The sequence below is a fragment of the Balaenoptera acutorostrata genome, chromosome 3 (genome assembly GCF_949987535.1).
Source record: "Balaenoptera acutorostrata chromosome 3, mBalAcu1.1, whole genome shotgun sequence".
NCBI lineage: Eukaryota > Metazoa > Chordata > Mammalia > Artiodactyla > Balaenopteridae > Balaenoptera > Balaenoptera acutorostrata.
Genome location: NC_080066.1, coordinates 92109537 through 92125109, shown reverse-complemented (window position 1 = coordinate 92125109; position 15573 = coordinate 92109537). Strand labels below are relative to the sequence as shown.

The window sequence follows — 15573 nt, the reverse complement described above, 5'->3', positions numbered from 1 at the left end:
AGCCCGTGTGCCTAGAGCCCATGCTCTGCAACAAGAGAAGCCCCCGCAATGAGAAGCCCGCGCACTGCAACAAAGAGTAGCCCCCACTCGCCGCAACTAGAGAAAGCCCACGCGCAGCAATAAAGACCCAACGCAGCCAAAAAATAAATAAATAAAATTAATTAATTAAAAATAAATAAAACTAGATAGCTTAAAATCTATTTTCCAATGCTTTTCTTTCTAAGAAGATTATCTTTTAAGGCCTATTATGATTATTCAATTTAAAAAACCTAGAAATTTAATTTAAGGCAATGTACACTTTCATTTTTTAATAAACCACATGGCAAAGCAATACTTTATTTAATAAATGTATAGGAAATTACAATTTGAAAATTGCAAATACAGTACATATACTGTACTTTGATCTTAAATTACATGGACAAACTCCAGCTTCAAAATCTTTCTAAAATCAATCATTATGCAAAATACCTGGTTTCTGAAGGTGTATATGGAAAAGTATATACAATTTCTTAAACTGTGATATGGCTTATTTATTAACATACATTTATTTAGAGAAGCATAAGCTTTCCAAATATACATTATCTTCAGGTGCAAAGCTGACATACTGGCACATTTCAATTTTGTGTTGCAGTTATTTTGTAATATACTTAATTGCAATATTTAAATTGACATTGTCACAGGTTTAACTGGGAAAGTCTCCATAAATGTTTTCCAATCTTACCAAAAATCAGAAAATATTTGTTGGTCCTCACCACATGACTGGAAGAACGTGTTAAACCTTTTGTAAGCAAGAATTCAATGACAGGCTGGCCCGAATGTGTAACCCAGCTGCACACACACAATTCAACACCGAGGAACTCTCACAACAATTCTTCTCTCCAATTTGCGTGCTCCTATCAACATCACAAGAAATATCCCTGGCTAGCGATCTGTTAACATAAATCTGAAGCCCTGTCTGGTGGGATTCACAGGATAGATCTGTAGCCAGGGTTTGCAAATGGTATTTTGGTTAGAGAGACATTAAGCTTAATCATCAATTTGGGGATCAGGCTGGCCTCCCCTCAACACAGCATATAGCGAGGTGTCACTATTCATTTGTGACTAATACCCAACAGGCTCAAAAGTGAAGCTTGGTTCAAAGACAAACTGAACCCAATGAACTAATCTTGTATCTATGAGCACATTCTGTAACTTTAAATTTACCGTATGTAAGGTAGAGGCAACAGCAAAAGTGCCTAAAACCTTATTCCAAAGGGGCTCAAATTCTGTAAGAACGCCTTATTCATTATGGTGAACCAATGAATATAAACACATAAGAAGAAAATAAATTTAGCTAATTGTGCTTGTTTCAGAAGTGAATTCTCTCTTCTAAAGTAGTAAGAGTGGTGGTTTGAGAAACACAGCCCCGCGTCTTATCAGCAGTGATCTTGGCTTTGCTGTCTGTTGTACAGGGCATCCACTTCTACCACACTTACCCTAAAGAGCTCAGCATGCAGAGAAATCTGGATCAGGAACAACCAGCTGTTTAAAGAAAGGTTCTTCCCTACCCAGAAACACATTTATAAGTGGTGCTTTGTCTCTGAAAGATGGTTTTTCCTCACGTTAAAATGAAAGGGAAGCTCAAGGATCTGATCCTGCCTGAGTCTATTCTGGGAAAATTCTACTAAAGACGAACACTGTCGGTGAGGACACCTGGGTTCAAGAGACAGAACCAGAACACCGAGACTCCTAAGAGCAGAAAACTAGTTTTAGAAAATGGGAACAAAGCACCCAAACTTGAAAACAGTAAAATAAGAAATCCAGTGATTTGGCAAATAATACTGATAGGAGCTGCAAGTTGTGAAAATCCGGGCTCACATTACACAAGAAATAGCTAATGGAAAATGTATGGAGGAATTACAAGCACTACTGGTTCTGCATTTCAAAGCCTTCTGAAATATGCCTTATTCAACTGCATTCCCCACATTATATTTCTAAAGCAGCATGGTCATTAATGAAACAATAGGTCTTTTTCCTAAAATAAATCAAAATGCTGCATCTGGCCAGAGCTGTGAAACACAGGTTCTATACACAAGTAACTGATTATTTGCAAATGTTAACTGAAACATATTGCAATGAAGAACTGCCCAGTTTTTATGTTGTGATGTTTTCCTTGTGCAAAATTAACAATGCTAGGTATTTATACAAACAGCCACTGCCTTTCCCAGGACAATGGAAAGCCCTTTCTGAGGGCTGGCTGAGGAGTGTAACTTAGGGCTGTAACTAAGCGGGTGAAGGACAGACCAGCTGTGCAGTTCCTGGTCGTATCTGCTAAGTTCACATCCCTCTCTGTGGGTCTTGTGAAGTTACAAAAAGTTAAATCTATCAATCCTCAAATCTTACAGACCCAGTGGAGTACAAGTACAAAGTCTATAGTCTTTGCTACAAAAAGCAAAGCACAGGAAACTTCATGTGTACCTCACTTTAAGGAGAACACTTTAATTAAGATTTACAAAAGTTTTCAGTGTTTCTGCATTTTACAAGAGGATCCTTTCAATCCTCAAATGGATTTTAGACTGTTTCATCAAATAGCTTTCCAAGGAATGGGTCATTATGAAAAGTCATATATAGCTATTTAAGATAAAGGAAAGTTTACAAGAAACAAGCTCCATAGATATGAGGAACAATTTGCAAATATGGGAAAATCCATTAGCATAATTAGCATATATAACGCATATTCTTTTCGTTTCTCTTGCTAGGTACTCAAAGTCCATAAATACCCAGATGTCCACTGAAATGCCTCTCATTTATTCTTACTTGCCCTCTGTATTTTAATTTTATATTTATTTTGATTTAAACAGTTTATATGCTACTGAAATTTTTGAAAAATTCAAAGTATTATTTTAAATAGATTCACAATAAGAATCCCATAAAGTGAATTTTCAAATCAATTCAACAGACACTGGGTTTTATTAGGAGCCATTAATCCTCATCAACCTTTTTATTGGATACCATCAACTCAATGAATTTTTGGGTAAATCTAGGTTTTATCTTAGGTTTATTACATAGTGAGTTTCTTGGTAGGAAGATGAAATCTGTTTCCTATTCTTCATTTATATCAGAAGTCAACTGCATGCCCACCTCGGATTTCAGTTCACAACTTGTCTGGTACACTCTACTCTGATTCTGAGGAGTCAAAGAACCGTATCCATTCTCGGGATATGAAACTGTTCCTCTTGAAAATGGATTTCTAATGTGCATAAAGATAATCTCAAAACCAACAGTTGCAAAATGAAACATGAATATTCACAGCTGCCTCTTTAACACAATTGTTACCAATTAGTTGCATTCGCTCTGAAAACTTTTATGCTTAGCCTCCCTACAACACAGATGTCATGTCCATCCCCATTCCCCTGCTTTAAAAAACACACACACAAGGTCAAAAACCCTTGAAAATTTTGTTTTCTCAGAGTAATATTTTGCCCCAGTCCCTCTGGGAATTTCTGTTATGGTACTGTTATTGGAAAAACTTCAAAATTACATCCTAGGGTTTCTGGAGTCCATGGAGAATCCCTAACCCATATCATCCAGCCAAAATTCTCTGGAGGAATGTGGTTAATCTACACATGAGAGGTGAAGGGCACACTGAACCTTAGCTTCCCAGAGTTTTACCCTGAAAGGGCTCACACAGGTTAACTGGTATGGAAGCAGGAAGGAAGCAAGGTACCAAGCAAACTTTCTGTACAAAAGGTAAGGCAGTTCTTAAAAGGACAGAGGATCATTGTTTACCTTTTGCAGTCTCTTGCTGTTCTTAAAATAATTCCATGAACAACAAGTGATTTCGGGAAGACTTAAATCTGAAACTCCACACCCCATCCTCACTCCTATATTTTGTTTTAAATTATCATACAGTAATTTGAGTTTATGATTAACTTCTGCTATTCAGAATAATATTGAAAATATTTCCTAAACAATTTAAGGACAGTGACCACAATATGTAAAGATTTGGTTCTGATAAGGTTACAAATAACCAAAAATGCTAACTTTGAGATTCAAAACCCTGTAACGTCTGGAAAAAGTTGATTACAAATTGTTACCAGTAAGATTAAGACTTATTTGTGAAATCAAACATTTCTGAAACTCTAGGAATACATGCTTATTCCACTCTCTGGATAATTAGTAGTACTTTCTGAAATCTGCTGAGAAATAATTTTGGTAAAAAGAGAGCTGGGAGTCAAATTCCAGAAGCTGGGTTCAAGATTACATAATAAAAAAATTCAGTTTTCCAGCACTGGCTTGATATAAAATGGTCTTTAAAAAGGATTTTTAAATGCAAATACTGAATTCTTGATGCTTCCTTTAAGACGTGTACTGTCATAATTAATGAAGTACAGTCTTGGATTGTCTTCTATGAGGTATCTGTAGAGTCATGTCTCATTCTGTAAACAGTGTTTTAGAAACATCTTCATCTGAAAATCATGGTGAAGTCTCATTTTGCCATTAAACAGAAACTAGCACTGTCAGGCTGGAGTGACTGTTTTGAGAGACCGGTGCTTGATACTGACACAGCTGTCAGGGATTCCATTTCTCATTTAGGTGTGCATTTATTGCTCTTACATCTGTGACTGCAGGATAAATAAGGCGGTAGTCCCCAAAATGTATACAATTACGGACTGGAACTCTGACAGTTTGCACAAGTTCTGTCCACTTCTTGCCTATAACTCTGAAGCTGAATAGTACATTTATACATGCCAAACGTGTTCAATAATAAATGCTTTGCTTTGGACTGTACTTCCTCCCATTTAGATGAACTTCCAGGAACTGCAAGGTCAAGAAAATATCATTACTATTCATTGTATACAGTTACACATTAGTGAACAAGACAAAGGGCAAAAACAATCTTACTATACTGTGAACAGATTTTTATTAGTTTGATTTCTACCCTCTTGAAGCTATTCTGTTAGAGAAGTATTTCAGTTTACAAAGCCAGAATGACTTCTCATTATTCCAATCTCTCCATTCCACTCTTGGGTAGAGAAAGAATACTAGACATCAATTACAAGTCTTTCATCTTTTGTAGTTTTTAAAATAAACCATATGCATGTATTATTTTGATAAAAAAATAAAAAGCATCAATCTGTGAAATGATTTAAAGACATAAAAACATAGTTTAGCTTTTCTTATATAGAAAAAACATGGTAAATATACTTTGTACCTTTTATCTGAAGGCAAAAAATCAATTTGTAATATCTCATCAAAGAGATCGAAAATTATTGCTCTGCCAACAATAAATTGACCTGCAACTCACGTTTTGAAGAGCCTCACCCTTCCCTTAAAACATATCTTTCCAGCAGAAAAGTCTTCCTATTTAATCATAAGCACAGATGTTTAATTCCAAAGATAGAAGTCCACCAACCCCAGCATTCACTGTCAGCAACATACTTAGCTGTATGTGTACTATGGCAGTAGGTTTTCCTGAAGTGAGAGACCAGATATTTAAATCTTCCACTGAATATACATCTTCTATTTTCATCAAAGCTTCTTTGATATAGTCTACATTCAAATGGCTTGGTACACCTATTCAGAATGTATCATTTATAAGTAAAGATTATTTTGAGAAAAAATTTATATATTACTAATAGGACATTTAAAAAAAAAGAAACCAAATGGCTTTACCAAATTCAGTTTAAATGAACACTTTAAAATATATTAAAACTTTAAGATAAACTATGCACACATATAGCAGGATATATACAAGAGGTTAATAAATACTTAAAAAATGTTCATTCTCACTAAAAAGAAATGTCACTCAAACCAGACGACTTCATCTAATAAACAAGCTAGGATAGACAAAAAAGAAAAAGGAATATATAATAAAGATAAACCTACTTCTGAGAACTTATAGTTAAATGCTTATACTTAATATCAGTAAGGCAGGGATGTTGGAAATAGAATAGCAAGTTAAATGGGAATTATAGACTTAATAAATAAATTACTAAACATAACTGCATTAAGAATCATGAGCTGCATTCTTGTCCTAGGTCCACAGTTTATTAGCAGCATGACCTTAATGAAGTTATGTTACCCCACTGAGCCTCAATTTTCTTGTTGGTAAATGGGAATAATAATGTCTGCCTTGCCTACTTTTCTTGGCTATTATAAGGATCAAATGGGTAATAGATGGGAGAGTGCATTGACTCTCACATGTTTTTTACATGTAAGGTGGTATTATAGACTAATAAGTATCAGTAAAAAGAAAGACATGGCTCCTACCCTGGAGTATTCCTGCCCCCCACCAACAGCCCCAATCTGATTTAGGGAAATAATAAACCCACAGTGGGGATACTAGAGATCTTACCTTCTAGTATTATAACTACTGTGTCCCATATGATTCGAAAGGTTGTAAAAGCCACAAGTAATGAAAACACATATGTACAGATGGGATCAGCAATCTTGTATTCCGGCTGAAAGATGACAGATCAAAATTGTGTGATTAAATACAGACAGTCATAAAACAGTCTGTAAAGCAAAGCAAGGCATACTCTGTCCCCTGTTCTTTAGCAGGACTGGAGCACATCTTTAAAACTTGGATATTGCCAATTGAGAAACGTCTTCACTCTTTCCTAGACTATTTAAATGCCTTTCTTTGTGAAACCTATTGTATTTCCAGAAGTTTAGTCATTTGTTCCACTGTTTTCCTCTGTGCTCTCTCTAAATCTTCCACCCAGAACCACAGACTATCAGAGCTGGAAGGAGTTTTAGCAGCCATCCATCTGGTCTAAGCCCCTCATATTAAAGAGGAGGGAACTCAAGTTTAGAGTTGAGGCACCTGCTCAAGGTCAAAGCATTAAAGGCGGAGCCAAGACTAGAACTCAGATCTCTGGATTTCCACTCCAGTGCACATTCCAGTACCTAGCAGTTGAGTGGCAAGGCTTAGAATTGAGTTCTTCAGTGAAGGCACCACCAAAGCCAACAGATAAGTTACCCCGTGAGGTTGATACTATTGTGTTTGGTGCTAATAAAAGAGATATACTGATAGTTCAAGTATGCTTGCATAATGCAAAATGAATAGGACTGGCACTGGTGTCTAGTATACTGATAAAAGACATTCACCTTAAGTTTTAATGTTGAAATTAAATATATATTTTAAAATAAAAAAACTAGCAATCATGTTACCTTGAATCGTATGATGTATGCAGCTATTAGCACACCAACACTCTGTACCAGATCCCCCAAGGCATGTATAAATGCAGCTCTCACTGCCAAGCTATCCTGCCCATGGTTGTGTCCACATCTAGAACCTGTGGTAGGAGAATTTGAAGGCAGGGAGTGGGAATGGGCATGATGGTGACCAGATTGGTTCAACAGCAACCCCATTCTGTTAAAAAGAAAAGAAAAGATTATTATTCTTCCTAATATTATTGACAGAAATATTTGTTACTAATCAGACACTAATGAGGCAACATGGAACTCGTTCATTTAATAAATATTTGAGCACCTATTATGTATCAGGCACTGTTCTAGGTGTTGGGGTCAAAACAGTGATAAGACAGACATATCCCTATCCCTATGGAACTTATGTTCTAGTAGAGAGGGCAGAGAATTAACAAATAAATACATAATGTACTGGTGGGCAATGCGAATGCTTTGAAGAAAAGTAAAGCATTGCAAGGAGGTGAAGAGTGATGGGGAGTGATCAGAAAAGGCCTCACTAAGATTCTGAGTAGACACTTGAAGTCAGGAAGCAAATGGTGGTGGAAGAGTGTTCTAGGCAGAAGGAACACCAGGGCGAAGGCCCTAAGATGAAAATGTGCTGTATGTGTGTGTGCTTAAAAAAGCAAGACAGCCATGGTGGCTAGAATAAAGTGAGCAAGAGTGTTGGGAGATGAGTTGGAGGGGTGGCTATGGTAAAAACTTTTGATTTTATTCTAAGTATGAATGGAGGCCACTAGCGCAGGGATTGGCAAACCATGGTCTGTAGACCATAGTTGGCTCACTGCCTGTTTATATAAGTAAAGTTTTTTTTTTTTTGTAAATAAAGTATTATTGGAACACAGCCATGCTCATTTGTTTACATACTGAATGTGGGTGCTTTTGTTCTGTAGCCGCAAAGTTAAGTAGCTGCCAAAGAGGCTGTATGGCTCTCAAAGCCTAAAATATTTATTACCTGACCCTTTACAGAAAAAGTTTACTGACCCCTGGTCCAAATGAGTAGGTATGTAACTTAAAGATTTTGTAGTTTTTAGGAAAAAAGTAGGTAGTTACAAAAAATCTTATTAAAATAAAAATATTATAAAAGGTAAAAAAAACTTTGTCCTACTTAAATTCCTGATTGTTAGGCAAACTTCAGTATACCTGAGCAAACCCATGAGAAATTTATAATTCCAATAGTGTTTTATTAACATTTAGAAGAAAAATTAATGTACTACATAACTTTAAAATACATTAAAATATCACTGCATGCTACTGAATGCATACATAATAGTCTCTAAGTTCACAGTACTTGAAAATATTAATGTGAAAACAATATAGAGTACATGATACTATAATGGTGGATACATGTCATTATAAATTTGTCCAAACTCATAGAATGAGTTTAACACCAAGAGAGAACCTTCAAGTGAACTATGGACTCTGTGCTATAATGATGTGTCAGTGTAGGCTCATGGTTTGTAACAACTGTACCACTCTGGTGGGGGATATGATAACCGGGGAGGCTATGCATGTGGGGAGGCAGGGTATATATGGGAAAGCTCTGTGTCTTCCACACAAGTTTGCTGTGAATCTAAAACTGCTTTAAAAAATAAAGCCTATTAAAATTTTTTTAAAAATAGAGCTTACATCATATTAACTGCAACTCCAACAGCTGCGGTAATGAGCATTATATCTCCATTTATTTCATATTTCATATGGATAGTTCTTTGGACAGCTTCATATAGGAGGAATCCCATAAGTATATACACCAACAGCACACTAATCATAGCTGACAATACCTCTGGAGGGAAAAATATAAAAAATGAATATATTTGCAGAATGGTTATTATACTTCATATATACTCAATACTGTACAATCTCTTATTTATATCTTCTTTCCTCTAAGGAGATAAAAGCAGTACATTATTTTTGTCATATTATTCTTCCTACTTAAAAAGTGATTAGTAGTTTGCTTTGGATCCTCCACTAATTCACTCCCACAACTCCCCGCCTTCTCCTCATCTCTTTAGGGTCAAATTATGTATATTAGCAGACTATACGCATGATAAAAAAATGAAAAAACCGAGAAAAAAATTTGTAACATACTTGACCACAGGCTAATTTCCCCATAGACGAGTATACTTACAAATCAATAAAAAAGTGAACCCATAAGAAAAATGGGTAAAGGACACAAATAGTAATACACAGAAAATAAACAGAAATGGCCAATATATCAAAATCAATCATAATATAAGAAATTCAAATAAGAATTCCTTTTTGCCCCTTACTAAATTGGCAAAGATTAAAAAGTTTGATAACAGCAATAGTTAGCAAGGATATACTGGTGGAAGTATAAAAAAGAACTATCTTTTTAGAGAGCAGTTAGTAAAACTAATAAAATTTTAAAATGCATATATTCCTTATATTCTAAAAATCTATCCAGTAGAAACACATCCGTATGTATGCAAAGATATCTACAAGGTTTTTTACTGTAGCTTTGTCTGTAGTATAAAAAAAGATCTGGAGACATCTTAAATGCCCACCAATGAGGAACTTAATGGATAAATTATGGTATATACATATAATGGGATACCATAGAGTCATATATATAAATATGTATTTTTTAAAAATTGAAGTATAGTTGATTTACAATATCATGTTAGTTTCAGGTATACAGTACAGTGATACATATATATTCTTCTTCAGATTCTCTTCCCTTATAGGTTATTACAAAATAGTGAGTATAGTTCCCTGTGCTATACAGTAGGTCCTTGTTGGTTCATTTATATTTAAAAAAAGAAAAAAAAATCAGGCAAATTGATAATCACAAGAAAGATAGACGAGAAAATGTTATACCTGGGAAGTGAGACTAAGAGCTTGGGGAATTTATTTTTCACTTTATTCTTTTTGGTAATGCTTGAAAAGTTTTAAGTTTTTACTATAAACACATTTACCTTTAGACTAAAGAAAAACAAACCCATTTTTTAAGGCATGTAAGTATTCATGTATGCACTTTGATTCAGGAATTCCTTTTCCAGGAATGATATACACACTCTTGCCAATTGAGCTGCACATGTGCAAAATGAGGTATGTTATGAAGCTATTTATCAAACATTGTATATAACAGCAAACAAATGAAAACAATTTAAAAAAAAGTGATTAGTAGGGGCCTTGTAACATGGAATACTATGCAGCTTGGAAAAAAAACATTAGGCTCTTTATGTTCTGATAAGGAGTCATCTTCAAAATACAGTGTTATGAAAAAAAAATACAGTGTTATGTGAAAAAAGAAAAGTATACAACAGTATATATGGTATGTTAGCATTTGTGCAAAAAGAAGAAAGAGAATATATAAATAATTATCTGTACATGCAAACTCTGGAAGAATATACAAAATACTGATAAAAACTGATTATGAGGAAAATGGGTGGCTAGGAGACAGGGATGACTTTGCACTATATATGCTTTTCTACCATGTGAGTATGAAGTAGAAATAATTTTATATCTTTTCAAAATAATAAAAATAGGGCAATGTACATTTTAAAATAATTATTATATAAAACTAGTGTTGACACTCAAAACCATAATAGCAAGAAAATACACAAATTTTTTTTTCTTTAAAGAAACCAGATATTAAACTTTTAAGTGTTAAAAGTTAAAACAATCTGGAAAATTGTTATCTGGGTCAACTCATTGCTCAAAGGTTAAAGGCAGTTCAAGTATATTGGACTATGATACATTTTTATTCCACCTCATAAATTACAACACAGAAAAACTATCTAGCAGTAAAAAGTTTTTTCCCAAAGACATTTCATTAATGTAGCCAAAACCCTAATAAAATTCTGTGCATCAACAGGTACTGGAATAAGACAAAAAACATACAACTCCTATTCAAAACCATGATTCATGTATTCCTGACATACTAATTATCATACTTCATAGGAGACACAGGCTTGAAGAAGATAGAGAAAAAAACCCAACTGAAATATACAAAGCTGTGGAGAGACTACCATATCAAGTCCAGACTCTAAGCCCCTAAGGATATGACCAAGTTACATTCCACATCACATTTACGGTAGCACTCAGCAGAAAGGCTGGCATGTAGCATGCACTCATATATTTATGGATGGATCTGTAGACTGAAGTTAGGCTGAGCAAGGGAAGAGAAAAGGGTATATATACAATTAAGAAGGTTAAGCTAAATATGAACAATAATTATTTACTAAATCCCCCAAAACAAGAATAGGTTAAAAGAAAAGAAGCCAAATAGGGACTTCCCTGGTGGCGCAGTGGTTAAGAATCTGCCTACCAATGCAGGAGACACGAGTTCGAGCCCTGGTCCGGGAAGATCCCACATGCCGCGGAGCAACTAAGCCCATGCGCCACAACTACTGAGCCTGCACTCTAGAGCCCGTGAACCACAACTACTGATCCCACGTTCCACAACTACTGAGCCCGTGCGCCTAGAGCCTGTGCTCCGCAACAAAGAGAAACCACAGCAATAAGAAGCCCGCGCTCGCGGCAAATAGAGAAAGCCCATGTGCAGCGACGAAGACACAACACAGCCAAAAAAATAAAATAAATAAATAAATAAATTTATTTAAAAAAAGGGAAGCCAAATATAAGAATGAAAACACATGGAATTTCTTGTCTTAAGTTATAACTGCTGATGGCAACATATACATATATAAATAATATAAAAGAAGAAATAATTTAAAAATTTTGAACTGTAAAATCTCATGTACTAATGGTAGGCTCCTCATTTTACTCGTGAAGAAAGAGAACTTTAATTCTCTTTAATATTGGTATGTAAAAAATATCAATCCTTCTCAAACTCTTCTGAAAAAAAAAGAAGAGAACTCTAACCCTCTGTCAAGCTTGAAGCTATCTAGCAATTAGGACACCATAGTTTTAAAGGTGCCTTAATCAAATTTTTAATATGAAATTTAAAGCAATATACTTTATAAAGATTAACAGCTATACAAGTTAATGACAGAGAGATGTGATTGCTTATGAAAATCTAAAACCAATAATTAAAAATTTAAAAACCCCTTGTAATTAGGTTGGCCATACTTTCCAGTTTTCCCAGATAGTTCCAATTTATGCCTGTTATCCTGGCATAATTGTTAAAAGTGTCCCATTTAACTCTCAAAATCCTAGTTTGGATGATAAGATATATTGTTACCCTAGTAGGTCTGCCAGATAAAATAGCGGATGCCCAATCTTCATTTCAGATAAACAACTAATTTTTTCCATATAAGTATGTCCCATGCAATATTTCAGACATACTGTCATCCTGAGAGAGAGAGAGAGAGAGAGCAGGCTAAATCTGGAAACACCCACATCCCAGTGATAGTCTTCCTAAACACTGAAAATGATCTTTTTGTGAACTCTCAGATAAGGCAAAACCACATTCAAAATAAAGTAAAATGAAAGTCAAACTAAAGCATAAACAAAGTTCTTGACAAGGAGGATTCCCACCCTTAGAAGGCCCTAGGCCCCTGCAGCTGAAAACTCAGTTTTCCACCACACAGTTTTCACCCATGTGAGTAGCACAAAGGATCCTAATGCCTGCCCATAGTTAAGAGTAATGGAATTCAACTGATTCCTAGAAATTCCCAAAATGACATATTAGGATATTGTTATCAAAGATATGCCTTATTCAGCAATTAATAGGAATATGCCTCATATCTAGTTTCCCTGGTGAAAAGCAAAGACATTCATGTTATTTTTTTATTCTAATGACCTGTCAAAATGTATTCTAAACAGAATACTGATAAATGCAAGAGCAAAAAAACCCAAAATTTTAAGTAGATTTTTAGGGCTGAGATTTATAATTGAGAAGTATAAGGCACAGTAATACCATATAGCTAAAATTCCTAATAGTAGTTGTATGATCATTCTGATAAAACGAACAAAAAGCTCTTTCACTGTGAATAAATTAAACTTTGGTGAAATATCATGAGTAGAACTAACTAGTGTTTGAATTTTTTTCGTAGTATTTTAAATATGATGGAATGCAGATAAATATAGGCAGGATTTTTTTTCTCCCACAACGTTTAAGAGAGAAGGAAGCTTTCAATCAACAACCAAATTATGACTTGCTCCAATCTTCTCATTCTTGCCCTGTTGCCCTGGGTTGGTATCTGGTCACATAACATACAGTAAAATTTTTCAAGATGAAAGGAGTGCACGACAGGTGGATTTTTCATTTTCTAAAGGAGACCCAGGAACTTTCATAAATAAAACGCTGGATTTCTGTGAAAGTTACTACCCTATTCATTTTAGACAAACTTGACTAAATGGAAATTTAGCATAAATGAAAAACTCTTGAAATAGATTTTTATGGAAATTCTAGAAACCTATTATTATAGTAGTTCTAACATATTTTGCTATTTTATTCTACACACAAATAATTATATCACTCCACCTGGCTGAACTGTAGCATTGGAGGATGGAGTAAGATGAATGAATATGTGTTTTTTGTTATAACATCACTTGGGTCTTTTTATTCAGCTGAAATATAAACAAATGTTTATAGTCAATGATCTAATAAAGACCAAAATATACCGTGAATTTCGCATACAGAGAATAAACAGTTTTGATTTGAATGGCTAATAAATAGTAAGAGCAAAAATTAAATGGGAGAAAACACAGATGATTATCAAGGTTTGGTAGGATAAAATATGAAAAATGTTTACTGCACATTTTAACACATCTATAAATTGCCAAAACTAGAGGTTTTCAAGGTTCATATGAAGAATATTGAGTCTTTCTCTGACATCCTGTTATCCTATCATAGTACCTTATTCTTTCTCTTCATAGCATTTAATACAATTTATGATTATGTTGTGCTTATGTACATATTTACTGCCTGTTTCCCCACCCTATAACATTACTCATTCATTCAACAGGTAACTTCTGAGCACCTACTCAGTGAATGAGTAACAATCTGCTTCAACTATGTAAACCACACTCAACTCAAGCATATTTGCTTTTTTATGAGTGCTGCCTAGATGTACTGGCCTATCATAACTGTTATCTTTGCTAATGCTATGATGCCAATAATGTATATTTCCCTTAAATTATATAACACTTGTCTTTCTATTGCCTCATAGTAAACATCTAAAGTTCAGGTTTCAGAAGTCTATAAAAATGAATAGGGAAGGAAAGTGGAGATATATTCTCTCTTCTACTTCCTTTTTGCTATTTCTCTTTTCTACATTCTTCTAAAAGCAGATAGGAAGGAGAAAAGAAGGAAATCAGTGGGCTGTACTGGATTTGCCTAGGACCTCCAAACTATTGATAGTATTTTAATTTCACCTCATCCACAGATGAGGATGCACTCAGGATAAAGACATCATATAGGATTTCAGGGGCCCACTGTTGCCACCAGAATGCTAAGCTAAACTGCAAAGTTTGTCTTTGGATCCTCTCACCTCCCACTCTAAATCACCTCCTGTTTCCTGCCTTCATACCATCCCCTATAGCCCACACCCAAGGTGCCCAGTGTGCTCAAGTTGACTTTTGGCTATCCAGTGTTGACCACCTCACTCATGTCTTACTCCTGCCTCAGTAAAAATTCCCATTTCTAGCATGTACCTATTCTTTTCCTATAGATGTTCATGTGATATTAAATAACTCTAAGACGTGAATATAACTAATAGGCATAACTCTTGTCAGGGGTGGGAGGAAGTTGTTAAAATGAATCACTAGGGAGAAGAGTTGTGGGTTTTTTTTTGCTGCACGTATGGGGGAAGAGATTTTTTAGCTGAATACTTTCTGTTCCTTTAGTAAGTATCAGGAGAAAAATAACAAACTACGTAGAACTAGCATTATAGCCATATACCTACCTCAGGACAACCATCATCTAGTCAGATCTGCCAAGGTCTTTGTTCAGTAGAATGATACACTGCTACAAAAGATTCCTGCAGTGTCACTTCATCATTAACCTAGGCTGATGATTTTATTACCAAAGTAAATCTTGCTTTTTATTTCAAATACAGACAACTCTGCTTACTACGGTCCTTTCACATGGTCACTATCTTTTATCTAATCCATGCAGACTCTTCAGCCCAAGAACTGGAATAGTCATATAAATAAAGTCAATTACACTCATAATCCACAGAGAAAGATAAAAGTAGAAAGCAAGCAAGGGATTGGGCTGTTCTCTTTAGAATAGCATGTCCCCTGAGACATAGGCTATTCTTCCTAAGGATTTGTGGGATTTCTCCTACAGTGTGGCTTCATGAAGTTCTAAGTTTTAGTAACTTCCAGAATAAGAAGACATACCCAAAGTCAAATAAATCCAGGCGTTTAAAAATAACTCACATATAGTTCCTACCCTGCTCTCTCTCTTCCCACAAAAGAGCTGCCATTGTAGCTCAGTGTAATATAATA

The 15573-nt window shown here is 35.0% G+C and overlaps 1 protein-coding gene across 2 annotated transcripts in view; it reads right to left on the bottom strand.

Moving 5' to 3' along the window:
• Positions 1–526: 526 nt before the first annotated feature.
• The window catches only part of SLC30A4 (solute carrier family 30 member 4), a 30247-nt gene continuing 15200 nt past the window's right edge, over positions 527–15573 (bottom strand). For both annotated transcript variants that reach the window (XM_007169709.2, XM_007169708.2), the window contains exons 4-8: positions 8821–8974; positions 7156–7357; positions 6338–6443; positions 5422–5556; positions 527–4800 (exon numbers count right to left, since the gene is read on the bottom strand). In XM_007169709.2, the coding sequence (XP_007169771.1) occupies positions 4646–4800; positions 5422–5556; positions 6338–6443; positions 7156–7357; positions 8821–8974 (752 nt within the window). In that variant the 3' untranslated portion in view covers positions 527–4645. The remainder of the gene's footprint in view (positions 4801–5421; positions 5557–6337; positions 6444–7155; positions 7358–8820; positions 8975–15573) is intronic.